General features: G+C 43.6%; 1 protein-coding gene across 3 annotated transcripts in view; it reads right to left on the bottom strand.

Annotated features, from left to right (window-relative positions):
• The window catches only part of LDLRAD3 (low density lipoprotein receptor class A domain containing 3), a gene marked incomplete at both ends in the record, with an annotated part of 253,970 nt that overhangs the window by 126,791 nt on the left and 109,970 nt on the right, over positions 1–17,209 (bottom strand). For all 3 annotated transcript variants that reach the window (XM_082659578.1, XM_082659579.1, XM_082659580.1), the window contains one exon: positions 8,746–8,871. In XM_082659578.1, the coding sequence (XP_082515704.1) occupies positions 8,746–8,871 (126 nt within the window). The remainder of the gene's footprint in view (positions 1–8,745; positions 8,872–17,209) is intronic.

Genomic DNA, 17,209 nt, shown 5'->3' with positions numbered 1-17,209 from the left:
GGGTTATAAAATAGACATACTCTAATTCTCTCATTCTTCTATCAGCTGGTATTCTTCAATAAAAAAAAACTTTTCTAAGTCAGCTATTTAATTACTCAGAAGTGTAATTCATATATGAAAGGGAGGATAAATGCTTGATTCTTTCCTTTTATTTACCAGTTTTCAGAACAGTGAGTCAGAACCACTCTTTTCAAATGGCAGATATGCCAGAGGAAAATGCTGGCTTAATCCTCATTGGCTTAATTTAGAGTGAATATAATTTACGCATTTAGACAATTAAAGACCAATATCCAAACATCTAATCATACAGGGCTCTTAATTATGGCAAACAGTACACAGGATGACACAATCATTTAGAACGTACATACTGTAATGCCTCACACTTGCTTTTATTGCCATTGAATTACTCTCTAGTACATATGTATGGTGATACATATAAAATCCCCCCCTTCCGTGATAAGATCCCTATGGACAGTACTTAGTACCACACTAAGCACTTTTCAGATATTATCTCATCTAACCCTCACAACAAACCTGGAAAGCAGGCTGTCAGTACCTCCATTCTAGAGAAAACCACTGTGCAAGGAGATTATGTTAGAAGCCCAACTGGTGCTTCCCTAGGGCAGAACACAAATCTGAGGCCAGACCCCAGATCCAGAGTCATTTTGGTCAGTCAGGCCCCTACCCTGTTAGTGATATGCACCCTCCTCGCTAGGCTGGGGTTCAGCCCCTCTACTTACTAACCATTCAGCAATCTAGCAGCTCTGCCATATCTCTGCCATTTGAGACCCAGAAGGTGAGATAAGGCAACAGGAGAATGCATACAGTAGAGTTATAAACTCTCTGTGTCCCTCTTGGGACAGTACAGCAATGATTGTTCCCTGGAAAGACATAAAAGAACATAGGAGATAGTCACTCTCCTCCTCAAGGACTTAAAATAGAACCAACAGGGTAAGGGAAAATCAGTTTATCAAAACAATCCCTGAAGTCATTAAAACTTACGCTTCGAAAAAATTTAATAACATGAGAAAATGGTCACAATAAAGAGGACACCTCAATTAAACATATTAGAGAAGACAGATGATAGGTAGACAGATAGGGTAGGGGGGATGACTATCACAAAATAACCCACATATTAACAGCATTGCCTTCTAGGCATTTTTGCTTTCCTCTTTATACTTTTCTATATTTCCCAAGTTCTTTACAATAATCAGAAGAGAAAAGGGTTATTAAAATATATAAGTGCAGAAGGTAAATGTGTAAGTTTGTCAAGAGCCAACTACAGTTAGAAAGGCTCCAGCAGTCTAAACATTGAAGGGGAAAAGAAAAAGAATAAACTAAGCAGTGACCAGACGAACCAGAAGCAGGTACAAAGCGAATTGCTGGGGGAGCTGGAACAGCGTGAAAGGCAGGAAAGGGACACCTGAAGGTCACTGAAACTGCTGAGTGTGGATTTGGACACAGAGATGCTGCCAAGCAAGGCACCAGTATATCCAGGCCAAGGAGTAGTGAGGTGAGCTTCAACACCAAGACTGCTAAGAGGCAGGAGGGGTAGAGAGAACAAGAGGAGGTGTGTGTGTGTGTCTGTCTGTCTGTGTGTTGATACCATGGAATATTACATACCAGGTAAAAGGAATCAGGTGGTCACAAGTCAAGGAACACTTTAGCTTTCTATACTATTTGGATTTTTTTCCAGGAGCATATTCTTGTTTCTTTTTTTAACATCTTTATTGGAGTATAATTGCTTTACAATGTTGTGTTAGTTTCTGCTGTATAACAAGGTGAATCAGCTATACATATACATATATCCCCATATCCCCTCCTTGCGTCTCCCTCCCAACCTCCCTATCCCACCCTTCTAGGTGGTCACAAAGCACAGAGCTGATCTCCCTGTGCTATGCGGCTGCTTCCCACTAGCTATCAATTTTACATTTGGTAGTGTATATATGTCCATGCCACTCTCTCACTTCATCCCAGCTTTCCCCTACCCCATGTCCTCAAGTCCATTCTCTACATCTGCACCTTTATTCCTGTCCTGCCCCTAAGTTCTTCAGAACCTTTTTTTTTTAGATTCCATATATATGTGTTAGCATATGGTATTTGTTTTTTTTCTTTCTGACTTACTTCACTCTGTATGACAGACTCTAGGTCCATCCACCTCACTACAAATAACTCAATTTCGTTTCTTTTTATGGCTGAGTAATATTCCCTTGTATATATGTGCTACAACTTCTTTATCCATTCATCTGTCAATGGATACTTAGGTTGCTTCCATGTCCTGGCTATTGTAAGTAGTGCTGCAAAGAACATTGTGGTACATGACTCTTTTTGAATTATGATTTCCTCAGGGTATATGCCCAGTAGTGGGATTGCTGGGTCGTATGGTAGTTCTATTTTTAGTTTTGTAAGGAACCTCCATACTGTTCTCCATAGTAGCTGTATAAATTTACATTCCCACCAACAGTGCGAGAGGGTTCCCTTTTCTCCACACCCTCTTCAGCATTTATTGTTTGTAGATTTTCTGATGATGGCCATTCTGACTGGAGCGAGGTGATACCTCATTGTGGTTTTGATTTGCATTTCTCTAATGATTAGTGATGTTGAGCATCCTTTCATGTGTTTGTTGGCAATTTGTATACCTTCTTTGGAGAAATGTCTATTTAGGTCTTCTGTCCATTTTTGGATTGGGTTGTTTGTTTTTTTCATATTGAGCTGCATGAGCTGCTTGTATATTTTGGAGATTAATCCTTTGTCAGTTGCTTCGTTTGTAAATATATTCTCCCATTCTGACGGTTCTCTTTTCATCTTGTTTATGGTTTCCTTTGCTGTGCAAAAGCTTTTAAGTTTTTTTTAAGTTAGGTCTCATTTGTTTATTTTTGTTTTTATTTTCATTTCTCTAGGAGGTGGGTCAAGAAGGATCTTGCTGTGATTTATGTCATAGAGTGTTCTGCCTATGCTTTCCTCTAAGAGTTTTATAGTGTCTGGCCTTACATTTAGGTCTTTAATCCATTTTGAGTTTATTTTTTGTGTATGGTGTTAGGGAGTGTTCTAATTTCATTCTTTTACATATAGCTGTCCAGTTTTCCCAGCAACACTTATTGAAGAAGCTGTCTTTTCTCCAATGGATATTCTTGCCTCCTTTATCAAAGATAAGGTGACCATATGTGCATGGGTTTATCTCTGGGCTTTCTATCCTGTTCCATTGATTTGTATTTCTGTTTTTGTGCCAGGACCATACTGTCTTGATTACTATAGGTTTATAGTATAGTCTGAAGTCAGGGAGCCTGATTCCTCCAGCTCCGTTTTTCTTCTCAAGATTGCTTTTGGCTATTCAGGGTCTTTTCTGTTTCCATACAAATTGTGACATTTTTTGTTCTAGTTCTGTGAAAAATGCTATTGGTAGTTTGATAGGGATTGCACTGAATCTGTAGAGTGCTTTGGGTAGTAGAGTCATTTTCACAATGTTGATTTTTCCAATGCAAGAACATGGTATATCTCTCCATCAGCTTGTATCATCTTTAATTTCTTTCACCAGTGTCCTGTAGTTGTCTGCATACAGGTCTTTTGTCTCCTTAGGTAGGTTTATTTCTAGGTATTTTATTATTTTTGTTGCAATGGTAAATGGGAGTCTTTCCTTAATTTCTCTTTCAGATTTTTCATCATTACTGTATAAGAATGCAAGAGATTTCTGTGCATTAATTTTGTATCCTGCTACTTTACCAAATTCATTGATTAGCTCTAGGAGTTTTCTGGTAGCATCTTTAGGAATCTCTATGTATAGTATCATGTCAACTGCAAACAGTTACAGTTTTACTTCTTCTTTTCCGATTTGGATTCCTTTTATTTCTTTTTCTTCTCTGATTGCTGGGGCTAAAACTTCCAAAACTAATTGAATAATAGCCATGAGACTGGGCAACCTTGTCTTGTTCCTGATCTTAGTGGAAACGGTTTCAGTTTTTCACCATTGAGAACAATGTTGGCTGTGGGTTTGTCATATATGGCCTGTATTATGTTGAGGTAAGGTCCCTCTATGCCAACTTTCTGGAGGGTTTTTATCATAAATGGGTGTTGAATTTTGTCAAAAGCTTTTCCTGCATCTATTGAGACTACCATATGGTTTTCATCATTCAATTTTTTAATATGGTGTATCACATTGATTGATTTGCATATATTAAAGAATTCTTGCATTCCTGGGATAAACCCCACTTGATCAAGATGTACGATCCTTTCCATGTGCTCTTGGATTCTGTTCGCTAGTATTTTGTTGAGGATTTTTGCATCTATGTTCATCAGTGATATTGGCCTGTAGTTTTCTTGTGACATCTTTGTCTGGTTTTGGTATCAGGGTGACGGTGGCCTCGTAGAATGAGTTTGGGAGTGTTCATCCCTCTGCTATATTTTGGAAGAGTTTGAGAAGAACAGGTGTTAGCTCTTCTCTAAATGTTTGATAGAATTCGCCTGTGAAGCCATCTGGTCCTGGGCTTATGTTTGTTGGAAGATTTTTAATCACAGTCTCAATTTCAGTGCTTGTGATTGGTCTGTTTATATTTTCTATTTCTTCCTGGTTCAGTTTTGGAAGGTTGTGCTTTTCTAAGAATTTGTCCATTTCTTCCAGGTTGCCCATTTTATTGGCATACAGTTGCCTGTAGTAATCTCTCATGATCCTTTGTATTTCTGCAGTGTCAGTTGTTACTTCTCCTGTTTCATTTGTAATTCTATTGATTTGAGTCTTCTCCCTCTTTTGCTTGATGAGTCTGACTAATGTTTTATCAATTTTGTTTATCTTCTCAAAGAATCAGCTTTTCATTTTATTGATCTTTGCTACTGTTTCCTTCATTTCTTTTTCATTTATTTCTGATCTGTTCTTTATGATTACTTCCCTTTTGCTAACTTTGGGTTTTTTTTTTTGTTCTTCTTTCTCTAATTGCTTTAGGTGTAAGATTAGGTTGTTTATTTGAGATGTTTCTTGTTTCTTGAGGTACGATTGTATTGCTATAAACTTCCCTCTTAGAACTGCTTTTGCTACATCCCATAGGTTTCGGATCATCGTGTTTTCACTGTCATTTGTTTCTAGGTATTTTTTGATTTCCTCTTTAATTTCTTCAGTGATCTCCTGGTTATTTAGTAGTGTATTGTTTAGCCTCCCTGTGTTTGTATTTTTTACAGTTTTTCTCCTGTAATTGATATCTAGTCTTATAGTGTTGTGGTCAGAAAAGATACTTGATATGATTTCAATTTTCTTAAATTTGCCAAGGCTTGATTTGTGACCCAACATATGATCTATCCTGGAGAATGTTCCACGAGCACTTGAGAAGAAAGTGTATTCTATTGTTTTTGGATGGAATGTCCTTTAAATATCAATTAAGTCCATCTTGTTTAATGCATCATTTAAAGCTTGTGTTTCCTTATTAATTTTCATTTTGGATGATCTGTCCATTGGTGAAAGTGGGGTGTTAAAGTCCCCTACTATGAATGTGTTACTGTCTATTTCCCCTTTTATGTGTTAGTATTTGCCTTATGTATTGATGTGCTCCTGTGTTGGGTGCATAAATATTTACAATTGTTATATCTTCTTCTTGGATTGCTCCCTTGATCATTATGTAGTGTCCTTCTTTGTCTCTTGTAATCGTCTTTATTTTAAAGTCTATTTTGTCTGATATGAGAATTGCTACTCCAGCTTTCTTCTGTTTTCCATCTGCATGGAGTATCTTTTTCCATCCCCTCACTTTCAGTCTGTATGTGTCCCTTGGTCTGAAGTTGGTCTCTTGTAGATAGCATATATACGGGTCTTGTTTTTGTATCCATTCAGCCAGTCTATGTCTTTTGGTTGGAGCATTTAATCCATTTACATATAAGGCAATTATTGATATTTATGTTCCTATTACCATTTTCTTAATTGCTTTGGGTTTGTTATTGTAGGTCTTTTCCTTCTCTTGTGTTTTCTGCCTAGAGAAGTTCCTTTAGCATTTGTTGTAAAGCTGGTTTGGTGGTGCTGAATTCTCTTAGATTTGCTTGCCTGTAAACGTTTTAATTTCTCCATAGAATCTGAATAAGATCCTTGCTGGGTAATCTTCATTGTAGGTTTTTCCCTTTCATCACTTTCAATATGTCCTGCCACTCCCTTCTGGCTTACAGAGTTTTTACTGAAAGATCAGCTGTTAACCTTATGGGGATTCCCTTGTATGTTATTTGTTGCTTTTCCCTTGCTGCTTTTAATATTTTTTCTTTGTACTTAATTTTTGATAGTTTGAGTAATATGTGTCTTGGTGTGTTTCTCCTTGGATTTATCCTGTATGGGACTCTGTGCTTCCAGGACTAGATTGACTATTTCCTTTCCTATATTCTGGAAGTTTTCAACTATAATCCCTTCAAATATTTTCTCAGTCCTTTCTTCTTCTGGGACCCCTATAATTCGAATGTTGGTGCGTTTAATGTTGTCCCAGAGGTCTCTGAGGCTGTCCTCAATTCTTTTCATTCCTTTCTCTTTATTCTCCTCTGCAGTAGTTATTTCCACTATATTATCTTCCAGGTCACTTCTCCATTCTTCTGCCTCAGTTATTCTGCTATTGATTCCTTCTGGAGAACTTTTAATTTCATTTATTGTGTTGCTCATCATTGTTTGTTTGCTCTTTAGTTCTTCTAGGTCCTTGTTAAATGTTTTTTGCATTTTCTCCATTCTATTTCCAAGATTTTGGATCATCTTTACTATCATTACTCTGAATCCTTTTTCAGGTAGACTGCCTATTTCCTCTTCATTTGTTTGGTCTGGTGTTTGTTTATGTTTTTACTTTGCTCCTTCATCTGCTGCATATTTCTCTGTCTTCTCATTTTGCTTAACCTACTGTGTTTGGGGTCTCTTTTTCACAGGTTGCAGGTTTGTAGTTCCTGTCGTTTTTGTTGTCTGCCCCCAGTTGGTTCAGTGGGTTGTGTAGGCTTCCGGGTGGAGGGGACTGGTGATTGTGTTCTGGTGGATGAGGCTGGATCCTGTTTTTCTGGTGGGCAGGACCGCGTCCAGTGGTATGTTTTTGGGGTGTCTGTGAACTTATGATTTTAGGCAGCCTCTCTGCTAATAGGTGGGGTTGTGTTCCTGTCTTGCTAGTTGTTTGGCATAGGGTGTCCAGCACTGGAGCTTGCTGGTCGTTGAGTGGAGCTGGGTCTTAGCGCTGAGATGGAGATCTCTGGGAGAGCTCTTGCCAGTTGATATTACGTGAGGCTAGGAAGTCTCTGGTGGTCCAGTGTCCTGAACTTGGCTCTCCCACCTCAGAGGGTCCGGCGTGACACCCGGCTGGAGAACCAAGGCCCTGTCAGCCACACGGCTTACATGTAAATGGGTTAAATTCTCCAATCGAAAGGCACAGAGTGGCCGGCCTTCTGCACTCCACTCAGTCCTCCAGCCAGTTGTTGTCCTCTGTGCCTGGTGGATATGAAGAGCCTGTTTTGGATCCAGGTCCAGCGGCATTCCTTAGCGTCTAGAAGAAGCAGCCGACGCCCCCATCCTCCCCTATCCCCGCTGCAACTCATGATCCTGGAGCTCCCAAGGCTCCGCCCCTCATGCTACTCACAGTGCTCGAGCATATTCTTCTTTAAACATTGATGTATAGTTGATTTCCAATGTTGTGTTAGTTTCATATGTACAGCAAAGTGATTCACAGTTATACACACACATATATTTTCTTTTTCATATTCTTTTCCATTATGGTTTATTACAAGGTATTGAATATAGTTCCCCGTGCTATCCACTAGGACCTTGTTGTTTATCTTTTTTATATATAGTAGTTTGTATCTGTTTATCCCATACTCCTAATTTACTCCTCCCTCCACCCTTTTTTCCCTTTGGTAACCATAAATTGGTTTTCTATGTCTGTGAGTCCATTTCCGTTTTGTAAATAAGTTCACTTGTGTCATATTTTAGATTCCACAAATAAGTGATATCATATGGTATTTGTCTTTCTCTGTCTGACTTACTTCACTTAGAGTGATAATCTCCAGGTCCATCCATGTTGCTGCAAATGGCATTACTGCATTCTTTTTAATGGCTGAGTAACAGTCCATTGTTTATATGTATCACATCTTCTTTATTCATTCATCTGTCAATGGACATTTAGGTTGCTTCCACGTCCTGGCTATTGTAAATAGTGCTGCTATGAACGCTGGGGTGCATGTGTCTTTTTGAATTAGAGGTTTCTCCGGATATATGCCCAGGAGTGGGATTGTTGGATCACACGGCAACTTCCAAGAGCATATTCTTATAGTATGTATATAATTAATATATAAACATCTTTCTTTAAAGAATTCAAAATGAAAAGGAAAGCAAGCACCTAAACGTGGGGTGCTGAGTGGCAGGGTCAATCAGATGAGCGTCTGAATGAGCCTAGAACTGGCTCTGCAGCTGATAAGCTATGTGACTCTGGATGAGTCCGTTGACCGCTCATACTTCAGGTCCTTATGTGTCGATGGTGATAACACGCTTACATTTCCAGAGCCATCATCAGAACTGAAAACAAAGTATGCCCCAGGCCCAGTGTACTTAGCAAAGGCCCTGATAAATGGTAGCTGAGCATCTACACAATCACACAAGAAGTAAGCAGTAACAAATAGATTCCAGTAAGCAGTAACAAATAGTAACAAATAGAGAAAAGGCCCAAGCCTGGGGGTGTAAGAGGCACACAGATGAGAGCGGCCAGGATGGAAGGTCCACTGGTGGGAATGAACAGGGGAGCGTAGTACGCAGGCCCCGGTACTTACTGCAGTTCTCTTCGTCGCTGCCGTCGGGACAATCCTCAAACCCGTTACACCGGAAGCGGCCAATGATGCAGTGGATGCCGCTGGCACAGGGGAAGAAGGTCGGGCCACATTTCGATTTAGCCTTGGCTGCAGGAGGACAAACGAGACAAACAACGAGACGTCAGGAGGATAAGTTTTCTGACCACCACATACCCATCCCGCTGACTCAGAGTGTGCAACTGGGGCCTTTTACATCTACCTTGAAGTGCCCAAAGTTTCTTACCACCAGCACCCACCTCCAATACCCAGCCAGACTAGAAGCCTACATGTGTCATCCTCCAGGAAGGGAGTGGCTCATCCACTGCCACCAAGGTCCCAAATAGGCCAAACCCAGCCTCCACACCAGCAGGGCTCAAGAGGCCTGAGGCCGCCATCCTTAGAAAGGCTTGCTTGCGAAGTTGGCCCTCGCCTGGCTGGCATCTGGGAAATTGGATGTCGGGAAGGTCTGCATCATTCCCTCCTGAGGACGGCTCACTGTGCCTAAACTATCCATGCAAACAGTGCATTGATGCTGAACACCTGCCTTTCTTCTGAGAGTCTGGGATTTGGGTACATGTTGGGCAGAGGGTGCCTGCATGACCAGCTCTCAGGAAAAATCCTGGGCACTGAGCCTCTAATGAGCTTCCCTGGGAGAAAGCATTTCACACGTTATGTCACATTTGTTGCTGGGGGAATGAAGGGCCTCCTGTGTGACTGCACTGGGCAAGGACTCTGGAAGCCTGGACTTGTTTTCCTCTGACTTCACTCCGTCACCTCTTCCCTCTGTTCGTTTTGCTTTGTATCCTTTCACTGTAATCAATCATAGCTGTGGGTATGACTGTATGCTGAGTTCTACGATTCCTTCTAGTAAATCACTGAAACTGAAGGTGGTCTTGGGAACCCCTGACAAAGACGGGTGTGCTTCTTTTCCTCATTTCACAGAAACGCTCTGAAGAGGTAAAGTGACTTGCCCAGGGTTACACGGCTAGAAAACATGGTGCTGGGGTGAGGCCCCCAGTACTCAGAGTCCAGAAGCCACGCTCAACTATACTGCCTCTCTGCCAGAGGCTGTCACTTCTCACAACAGAAGCCAGAACCCTGCTCAGAGAAACCCTTCTTCCACTCCTGCTATACAAAGACTTTTAACAGAACTGCTGTAACTCAAGCTTGATTGATGTCCTGCTAACCAAACAGCCCTGTGGGGTAATGTACTTTCCTGTTAATGGTGCTGGCGGCTCTGGCTTGTGATTCTAAGGTGTGATGGGATCTATTGCTGTATCCCAGGTAGCAGGCCCCACTTAGCATCCCTTTTGTCTCCTGTCTTAGAGGCAGGACCCATGGTCCTCAAGAAGGAAGGGGTTATTTCTTTGGAACGAACAGGGTAGATTACCTTCATATTCTCGTCATCAGTATAACATGCCAACTTTGGGAACAGCTGATACACTATCAACAGGGATTTTAAGCCTGGGACGTGGCTAGATTTAAAAAACCCACATGGCTTTGTTTTAACCTGAAAGTACTCTAATGGTGCTGGTGTGCTCTTCACAATGCACAAACTTGGGAGAGAGTGTCCTGTGTTCAAATTGTGGCTCTAATCTTTATGACCTTGGGCAAGTTTCTAAATACAACTGAGCCTCAGTTTCCTCATTGGTAAACTGGAGGTAATATCTATCTCATATGGCCCAGGGAAGGATTCAGTGTGATAATCTATATAAAATGCTTGGCACAGAGCATGGCATACAGTAGATGCTCAATTAATGGTAAAACTTATGCTACTTATCATCATCATCATCACATCACTAGGCTTATAGAACTTTAAAATTGATCCTTGGGCTGCTAAATTTCTTTTTCTGATTACCCAAGTTTAAAAAGCTCATTATGGAAGATCTCCATGAACTGATAGGAAGTGATCTCCAGGACATACTGTTAAGCAAAAAAAGCAAAGTGCAAAAGAGTATCTACCGTACTTTACCCCTCCATATAGCAAAAGAAGGGGATCTAAGAAAACATACATGTACTTGTTCATCTATGCAAAAGAAATATAGGAAGGATAAACCAGAAACCAAAGGGACTGGTTACCTACAGGGGGTGGGTGAGAAAAGGTTGGAAAGAATAGGGAAATGGGAATGGAACAAGGTAGCAGGGATGAGAAAGGTGCACACTTCTCTGAGTCTATTTGTATAGCTCTGACTCTTAGAACCATGATAATATTTCACATACCCAAAATGTAAACAATTAAAATCAAACCCATGTGCGTGTGCATGTGTGTGTTGGGGGCAGGGCTCAGAATGAAATATAAACAGCAACAAATGAACATAACTTACAGATGAATAACAGCACCACACTGAAGGAGGTGGGGAAGAAAAGAAGTAGCCCACGTAACTCTGGTAAACATTATTTTGCCTGGATTCTATAAGGCTAAAGAAAAAAAGAACTGTTCACAAGTACTCTAGTTATATTTGTTTCTCACAGGGGTATGAATCAGCAATTCTGAAACTGCCTTTTGTGTAGTACTAGGGTTGAACAAATAGGTAAGTATATTACAGATAATAAGAGCAAGGTTTCTCACTATCAGAGGAAGAAATCACAAATAAAGAGAGTGAGAAGACGAAAATGAACCCCGAGGCTTTGGACTGGAATTGAAGGCATCAATATGAACTCAAGATTTGTAAACACAGATAGATGGATAGATGGATGGATGGATGGATAGATCGATAGATAGAAATACAGATCTGTGTGTGTGCATGGGTTAGTGTACGTACATACATTTCCTAGCTCATCTGCTAAGAAAGATTAGAAGCAGTACACCCCAATAGCAATAAGCACAGCCAGCGCCTAGATCCTGGTTTCTAAATTCTATGACCCAATTAAGAGAACCAGGGCTCCCTGGAGAAGTGGCTCATTCCTGGGGGAAAATACAAGATGAACCTGGAGTGTCTTGTGTTGCCAGAAAGTGAAGAAGTGCTTAAAATACGATGGAGGCATGTCCAAAGGACACAGGAGTCAACCTACAGGGGCTCCCAACGGCCAAAGCTAGAACAATTTGAGCAACAAAACGAACAACAGTAGTATTGGATTGTAATCCAGAGATCTGTTGGACCCATAATTGTTGAATAAATACATAAATGAGGGAGAAGAAGTCCAATTAATAAACACAGAAGAGATGTAGGAAATAGAAAGTCCCCAGGAAGCAGACGCCACGGCAATAACTGTCACAGGTAAGAGCCAGGGATGGATGCGCAAATCAGAGGATCGGGCATCCTTGCTCTCGTCACCCTTTCAGGGATCAGGGCAGAAAAGCTACCTATAGGCTTTGACAGCTAACCTGAGAGCGTTTCCCTGTAAACTCAACACGTCACTCCTCCATTCAAAACGTCTCTGCCCTCCCAACACTTTAGAAAAGCCCACAGCCGCCATCACAGCATCGTGCCACTCCGGCGGAGCCCCTCTAATGTCATGCCTACCTACTCTCCGTACTCTGGCTAACACTGGCCTCCCAGCTCCTCCTCAAGCCCATCAGGCACAGTCCTGCCTCGGGACCTTTGCAGTCTGTGGTTCCCTCTGCTTGGACTGTCTTTCTCCCAGAGGTCGGCATGGTTCACTCCGCTACTTTATTGAGGTCTCCTTAAGCAGTGCACTCTCTACAGTAGACACCTCGCTCCCTACCCTCAGGCACTCTAGCCCTTACTGTTTCTTTCTTTTCCTTCACAGGATAGATGTCATTGGCTTTGTGCAGAGCTTTGATGCACACACCCTCACCTGAATACTTTCATTCACCATTCTTGAAGGAGCTGCAACTGTGCAGTGCCTACCACGGTACCTAATCAATACTGCCGAATATACACATGAGCCCGTAAAAGGCGAGAGTGGGGCTGGGTAATCACAGCTAGCACTCACTGAATGCTTAGCATGGGCTGAGCATCGTGCTCTATTTTACAGATATCATCTCATTTCCTCCTCCCAAAAACCCATTTTACAGAAAAGATAACAGGTCCAGAAGTGAAGGCCCTGACACAGCTGAAAAACAGTCAAGGCTCACACTTTACTTCTTGACTCACCTACCCTACCGCCTCCTTCGACACTTCTAAGGCCCAGCCCAGCTCCAAGGACTGGACTTGATGAGACAAAGAAAGAGGAAAGAGAATAAGGGTAATTATAAATGCATCAGCTACCATTCAATTGACCCGCTCTTTGGCCTCGGCCCTGCACCCTCTTCAGGAATCACTAACGAGACTCCCTGCCTTGCCGGGGATGCTCAGCTGCCGTCTCTGTCGGGCAGCCTGTCCTGTTATGATTTACCTCTGCACCAGCACACACCTGCTCAGGCAACGGTGAGGCAGATCACAGACGGCCTGCTGAGCGCCTGGCAGAGGCTCGGAGAGAAGCCCACCGCTGGCAAGCAGCTCCCTGTCTGCACGAGCCCCCATGGGCCCCGGGGGGCTTCCCGGACAAAGTCTGGATTGCCCCCAGCCCGCCGCGATTTCCACGAAGGGGAGATTCCAGCATGAAACTCAGCAGCCCCTGGCAGAAGCAGAAGACCAACTCTGAGTCTAAAACTGCCCTGACAAAGGCAGGCAGGGCGACTCCATCCCACTGAGCACTTGAATCCACCGCTCTTCAAGGACCTGCTCCGTGAACTTTTCAAAGCAGCAGCTCTCACCAGCAGCGAGACAGGGCTCAGGGCTCTCCTGGGGGTTGGTTTATTTCCTGATCTGAGCCCTCCCCTTCCTTTTAGAGCCCGAATGCCACAGTTCTGGATTTCACGGATCAGTAAAATAAAACATTTTTTAAAACTAGATGGGAGTGGAGGAAGGACTAACACAATTGTCGATTTTTTTTTTTTTTTTTTAACCAGTAAGGACATAAATCTGCAATAACCTCTACTCACTATCGCCCTAAACAAAAACGCAGGAAGGCCAAAGCCCTCAGAGCAGCATTTGGGGATCATGTCAGAATGAGAGGGGAACTAAGAGATGTTCCCGTGTCACCAGGTTGTGACGCCCTCATAACAAAGACCCCATCTTCCTATGCATAGCATCTGGGGCCCAGCAGGTAGGCCACACAGCTTCACTCAATAACTGAGCCTCTTGACTCACAGATGAAAAAACTGAGGCCCGAGGAGGTAATTTGGGACTTGCCCAAAGTCACTTAGTTAATTTAGGGTCAGACTGGTCTGTAATCCAGTCCTCATGCCCCTGTCTACCCTCTTTCAACTACACCTATGCTTTAGGTGGAGTGCTATAGGGTCACATCCTGCCAAACCCCTCATCAGGGACCAGATTCAAGAGAGACCCCAAGGAAAGGGTTCAGACCCCCTGTCTGCATGATCAGAACTTCCCAAGCCTTGGACAGAAATGCTCTTCACCAGGCAGCATGCCTGTACCTCCCAATCTGCTCAGGAAGGGCACAGGGTTGCCCACTGGGCCTGGAGGATGACAGATACCTCAGCGCAGGTCTGCCATCGACAGCTGCTGGTCCAGACTCTCCCATAGTGATGACACAAAAGAGCTGGACAGAGTCTGAACGCCAGAGCCTCCCTGCTCAGGCAGAACAGCCAGGAGCTCAGCTCGTCAGACCTGCGGCATCTCTCAGGCTGCAGCAACAGCTCCAGCCACGGCCGCAGGGATTCAGGGTCTCTCTTGCAGACCTCTGGGATGGCCCAAAGGAGCCACGGTCACAACTTCTACCTCCTGCTCCCCTCTGATTCCTGCTCCAGGATCCTGCCCGTGTGTGCCCGAGACAGCCCACAGAACCAGAAGCAGGAGCCTCCGGCTACTCTGCCAAATTAGCATCCTTGCTCTGTAAACTCAAGACATAGCGCACCGTGAAAAATTCCAACGATGAGAAACGGACACAGGCAATGCAAAAATTACCCCACGTTGCCGCCACCCAGGGAAATCCACTGGGGCCATTTTGGTCAACATGCTTCAGAAGCACGGTCCCTCAAACTATAGCATGCGAACAGACAGCCCTAGGACCACGTTAAAATGCAGTAGGTCTAGAATGAAGCCTGGGATTCTGCATTCCTAACACACTCTCAGGCAATGACGATGCTGCTGGTTCCAAGCACTTCACTTCCAAGTGGCAGAGGACCATGATCTTGTTTGTTGCTCTACCTCCAATACCCTGAAAAGTGCCTGGTACATAGGTTACTCAATAATTACTAACTGAATTAATAAATAGAAATCTAGGCATACAGTTTTGCTTAAATGCACCTGAATAAAATACTATGCTATTCTGAAACCGGCTTTTGTCACTTAACCATATACTGTGACATCTTTTCATGTCGATAACTACAGGTCCATACCATCACTTTTTTTTGTTTGTTTTTGCGGTACGCGGGCCTCTCACTGTGTGGCCTCTCCCGTTGAGGAGCACAGGCTCCGGACGTGCAGGCTCAGCGGCCATGGCTCACGCGCCCAGCTGCTCCGCGGCATGTGGGATCCTCCCAGACCGGGGCACGAACCCGTGTCCCCTGCATCGGCAGGCAGACTGTCAACCACTGCGCCATCAGGGAAGCCCCATACCATCACTTTTAATAGCTAAGGGTAATTTTACTGCATCTTATGTACCTATAAGTCCCATTACTGATGGACATTTAGGATGTTTTCAATAAACGATGCTCGTGCAGATGCATACATTATTTTCCCCACTTGAACAAAATCTCTTTAAGATAAAACAGCTAGGTCAAATGATATGCATATTTGCTATTTTGGCATCTTTTTGATCATCAAGTGCCTCCTTCCTGAGGAAGTGGTACTGTCTTCTGGCCACAGATGACTACGGGAAAAGCCTCCAGCCCAGGACGGTCCGAGGAGGGCTGATTCTCCCCTGCTGGCGATGACGTTCCTAGAAGCAGGCTGAGAACACCCCCCGGTTCCTCTGCGTGTGTGTTCCGTTGGTCCTTCACTGCTGCTGGTGCTCTATTATGCTCCATCTGTCTCTGTCTCTCTTCATTTTTACATGTGTATTTCATTACTTCACAGAGTAGGCGACATTCCTATCCAGTCAAGGAAACCATGACTCTTTTTTTCTCTTTCTAAGTTGGCACTGGGCGCAGAGCATCAGCCTTGGCTGGAGCTGGTTTCCCTGGGGTACAATAATCACGGGCTAATGCAAAGTGTCCCTCCTTCCGGGAGCTGCTCCTTGAGCCGACTTTCCCAGACTGCACTCTCCCCTCTGTCTAAGGGACCTGACAAACGACAGTTTCTCGCTCCACGGACCGTCCCGCTTACCAATATTTCTCCAGAATTTCCCATCTTGTAAAGCACTGTTTCATGAAGGGCAGACCAGTGATCCACCTACAGCAGAATCCCCAGGGATGCTTGTAAAATGCAGACTCCTGGGCCGCTCCCCTAGGGGAATCTGCATCTTTATTAAGCCCACGGCGAATTCCAATGAACATTAAAGTGTGAACACCCTTCTTGGGCAGATTCCACCTATGTCTATGCCCAGAGAGCAAGGGACCTCATCATTCCTTTGTTCCTGATGTTGCCACTGCACAGACCAGCTGCCACTCCAAGAATTCTGGCTACAGGGCCAGTGTGGGACCTGCTCTGACCATCATTCCCTCGAGTCAAGTCTAACCCATCCCAGATGGTGTACTTACCACGAGAAGAATACCCACAACAAAACCACAGGCCTCTCCATGCTCTTTCCCTATTTCAACAGTTTCTCTGTTCTTCCCCCGATCGTGTGCAAGATACAAAATAACTCAGCTTTACGTAAAAAGCTGTGGGCTCATATTCAAATGGTTGCTGTCCCAGCAATCAGACCCTTCTAAAACTAAAACTCTTAACCAGGTCTGTCCACTTTTTAAGGATTTACACTTTACCTGTGCACAGTACAAAATAGGGTTCAAGGGGCCAACATTTTTTTTACTGCCCTTTCTTGGCAAAGAACAAAATATTTCTGAGCATCCTACTATCTGTCAGGCCCTGAGTCAGTTGTGTGGTGATTCAACCGCGCTCCCTAACTGATAGGGAGGACGCAGGCTGGTAAACGAGCCTCTGCATGCAGTGCCATGAGTGCTCTGATGGGGGAGCTAGAGTACACCTAATCTCAAATTGGGGAGGAGGCTGACGTCAGAAAAGCCTTCTCAAAGGAAAGTTAGCCTCTGCAGGGACGCCATACACATAGCTCAGGTGCAAATCAATGGACGCTTAGGCAGTCTGAGGCCTTGCTCATTTAGTTATTCATTCCACTAATATTAATCCACCAACTCTGTCATACCTCAAAGAACGAGGATACAAACGAGACAGCTGTGCCATGGATGAACCTTCGGTGCTGGTGGGATTGCGGAGAGAAGGCTGTTCCAAGCAGAGGGAACAGCATGTGCAAAGGCGGGAACAATGTGGTAATGGAAGAAATGCAAGGGGGTCAGTATGAACTTGCTTCTCGTATCAGTAAAAGCACCCAGTATCGTTTCTTTAATTAAAAAAATGTA

This window comes from Grampus griseus (assembly GCF_964374135.1).
Source record: "Grampus griseus genome assembly, chromosome: 8".
NCBI classification, from domain to species: domain Eukaryota; kingdom Metazoa; phylum Chordata; class Mammalia; order Artiodactyla; family Delphinidae; genus Grampus; species Grampus griseus.
This window is presented reverse-complemented; position numbering and strand designations above follow the sequence as displayed.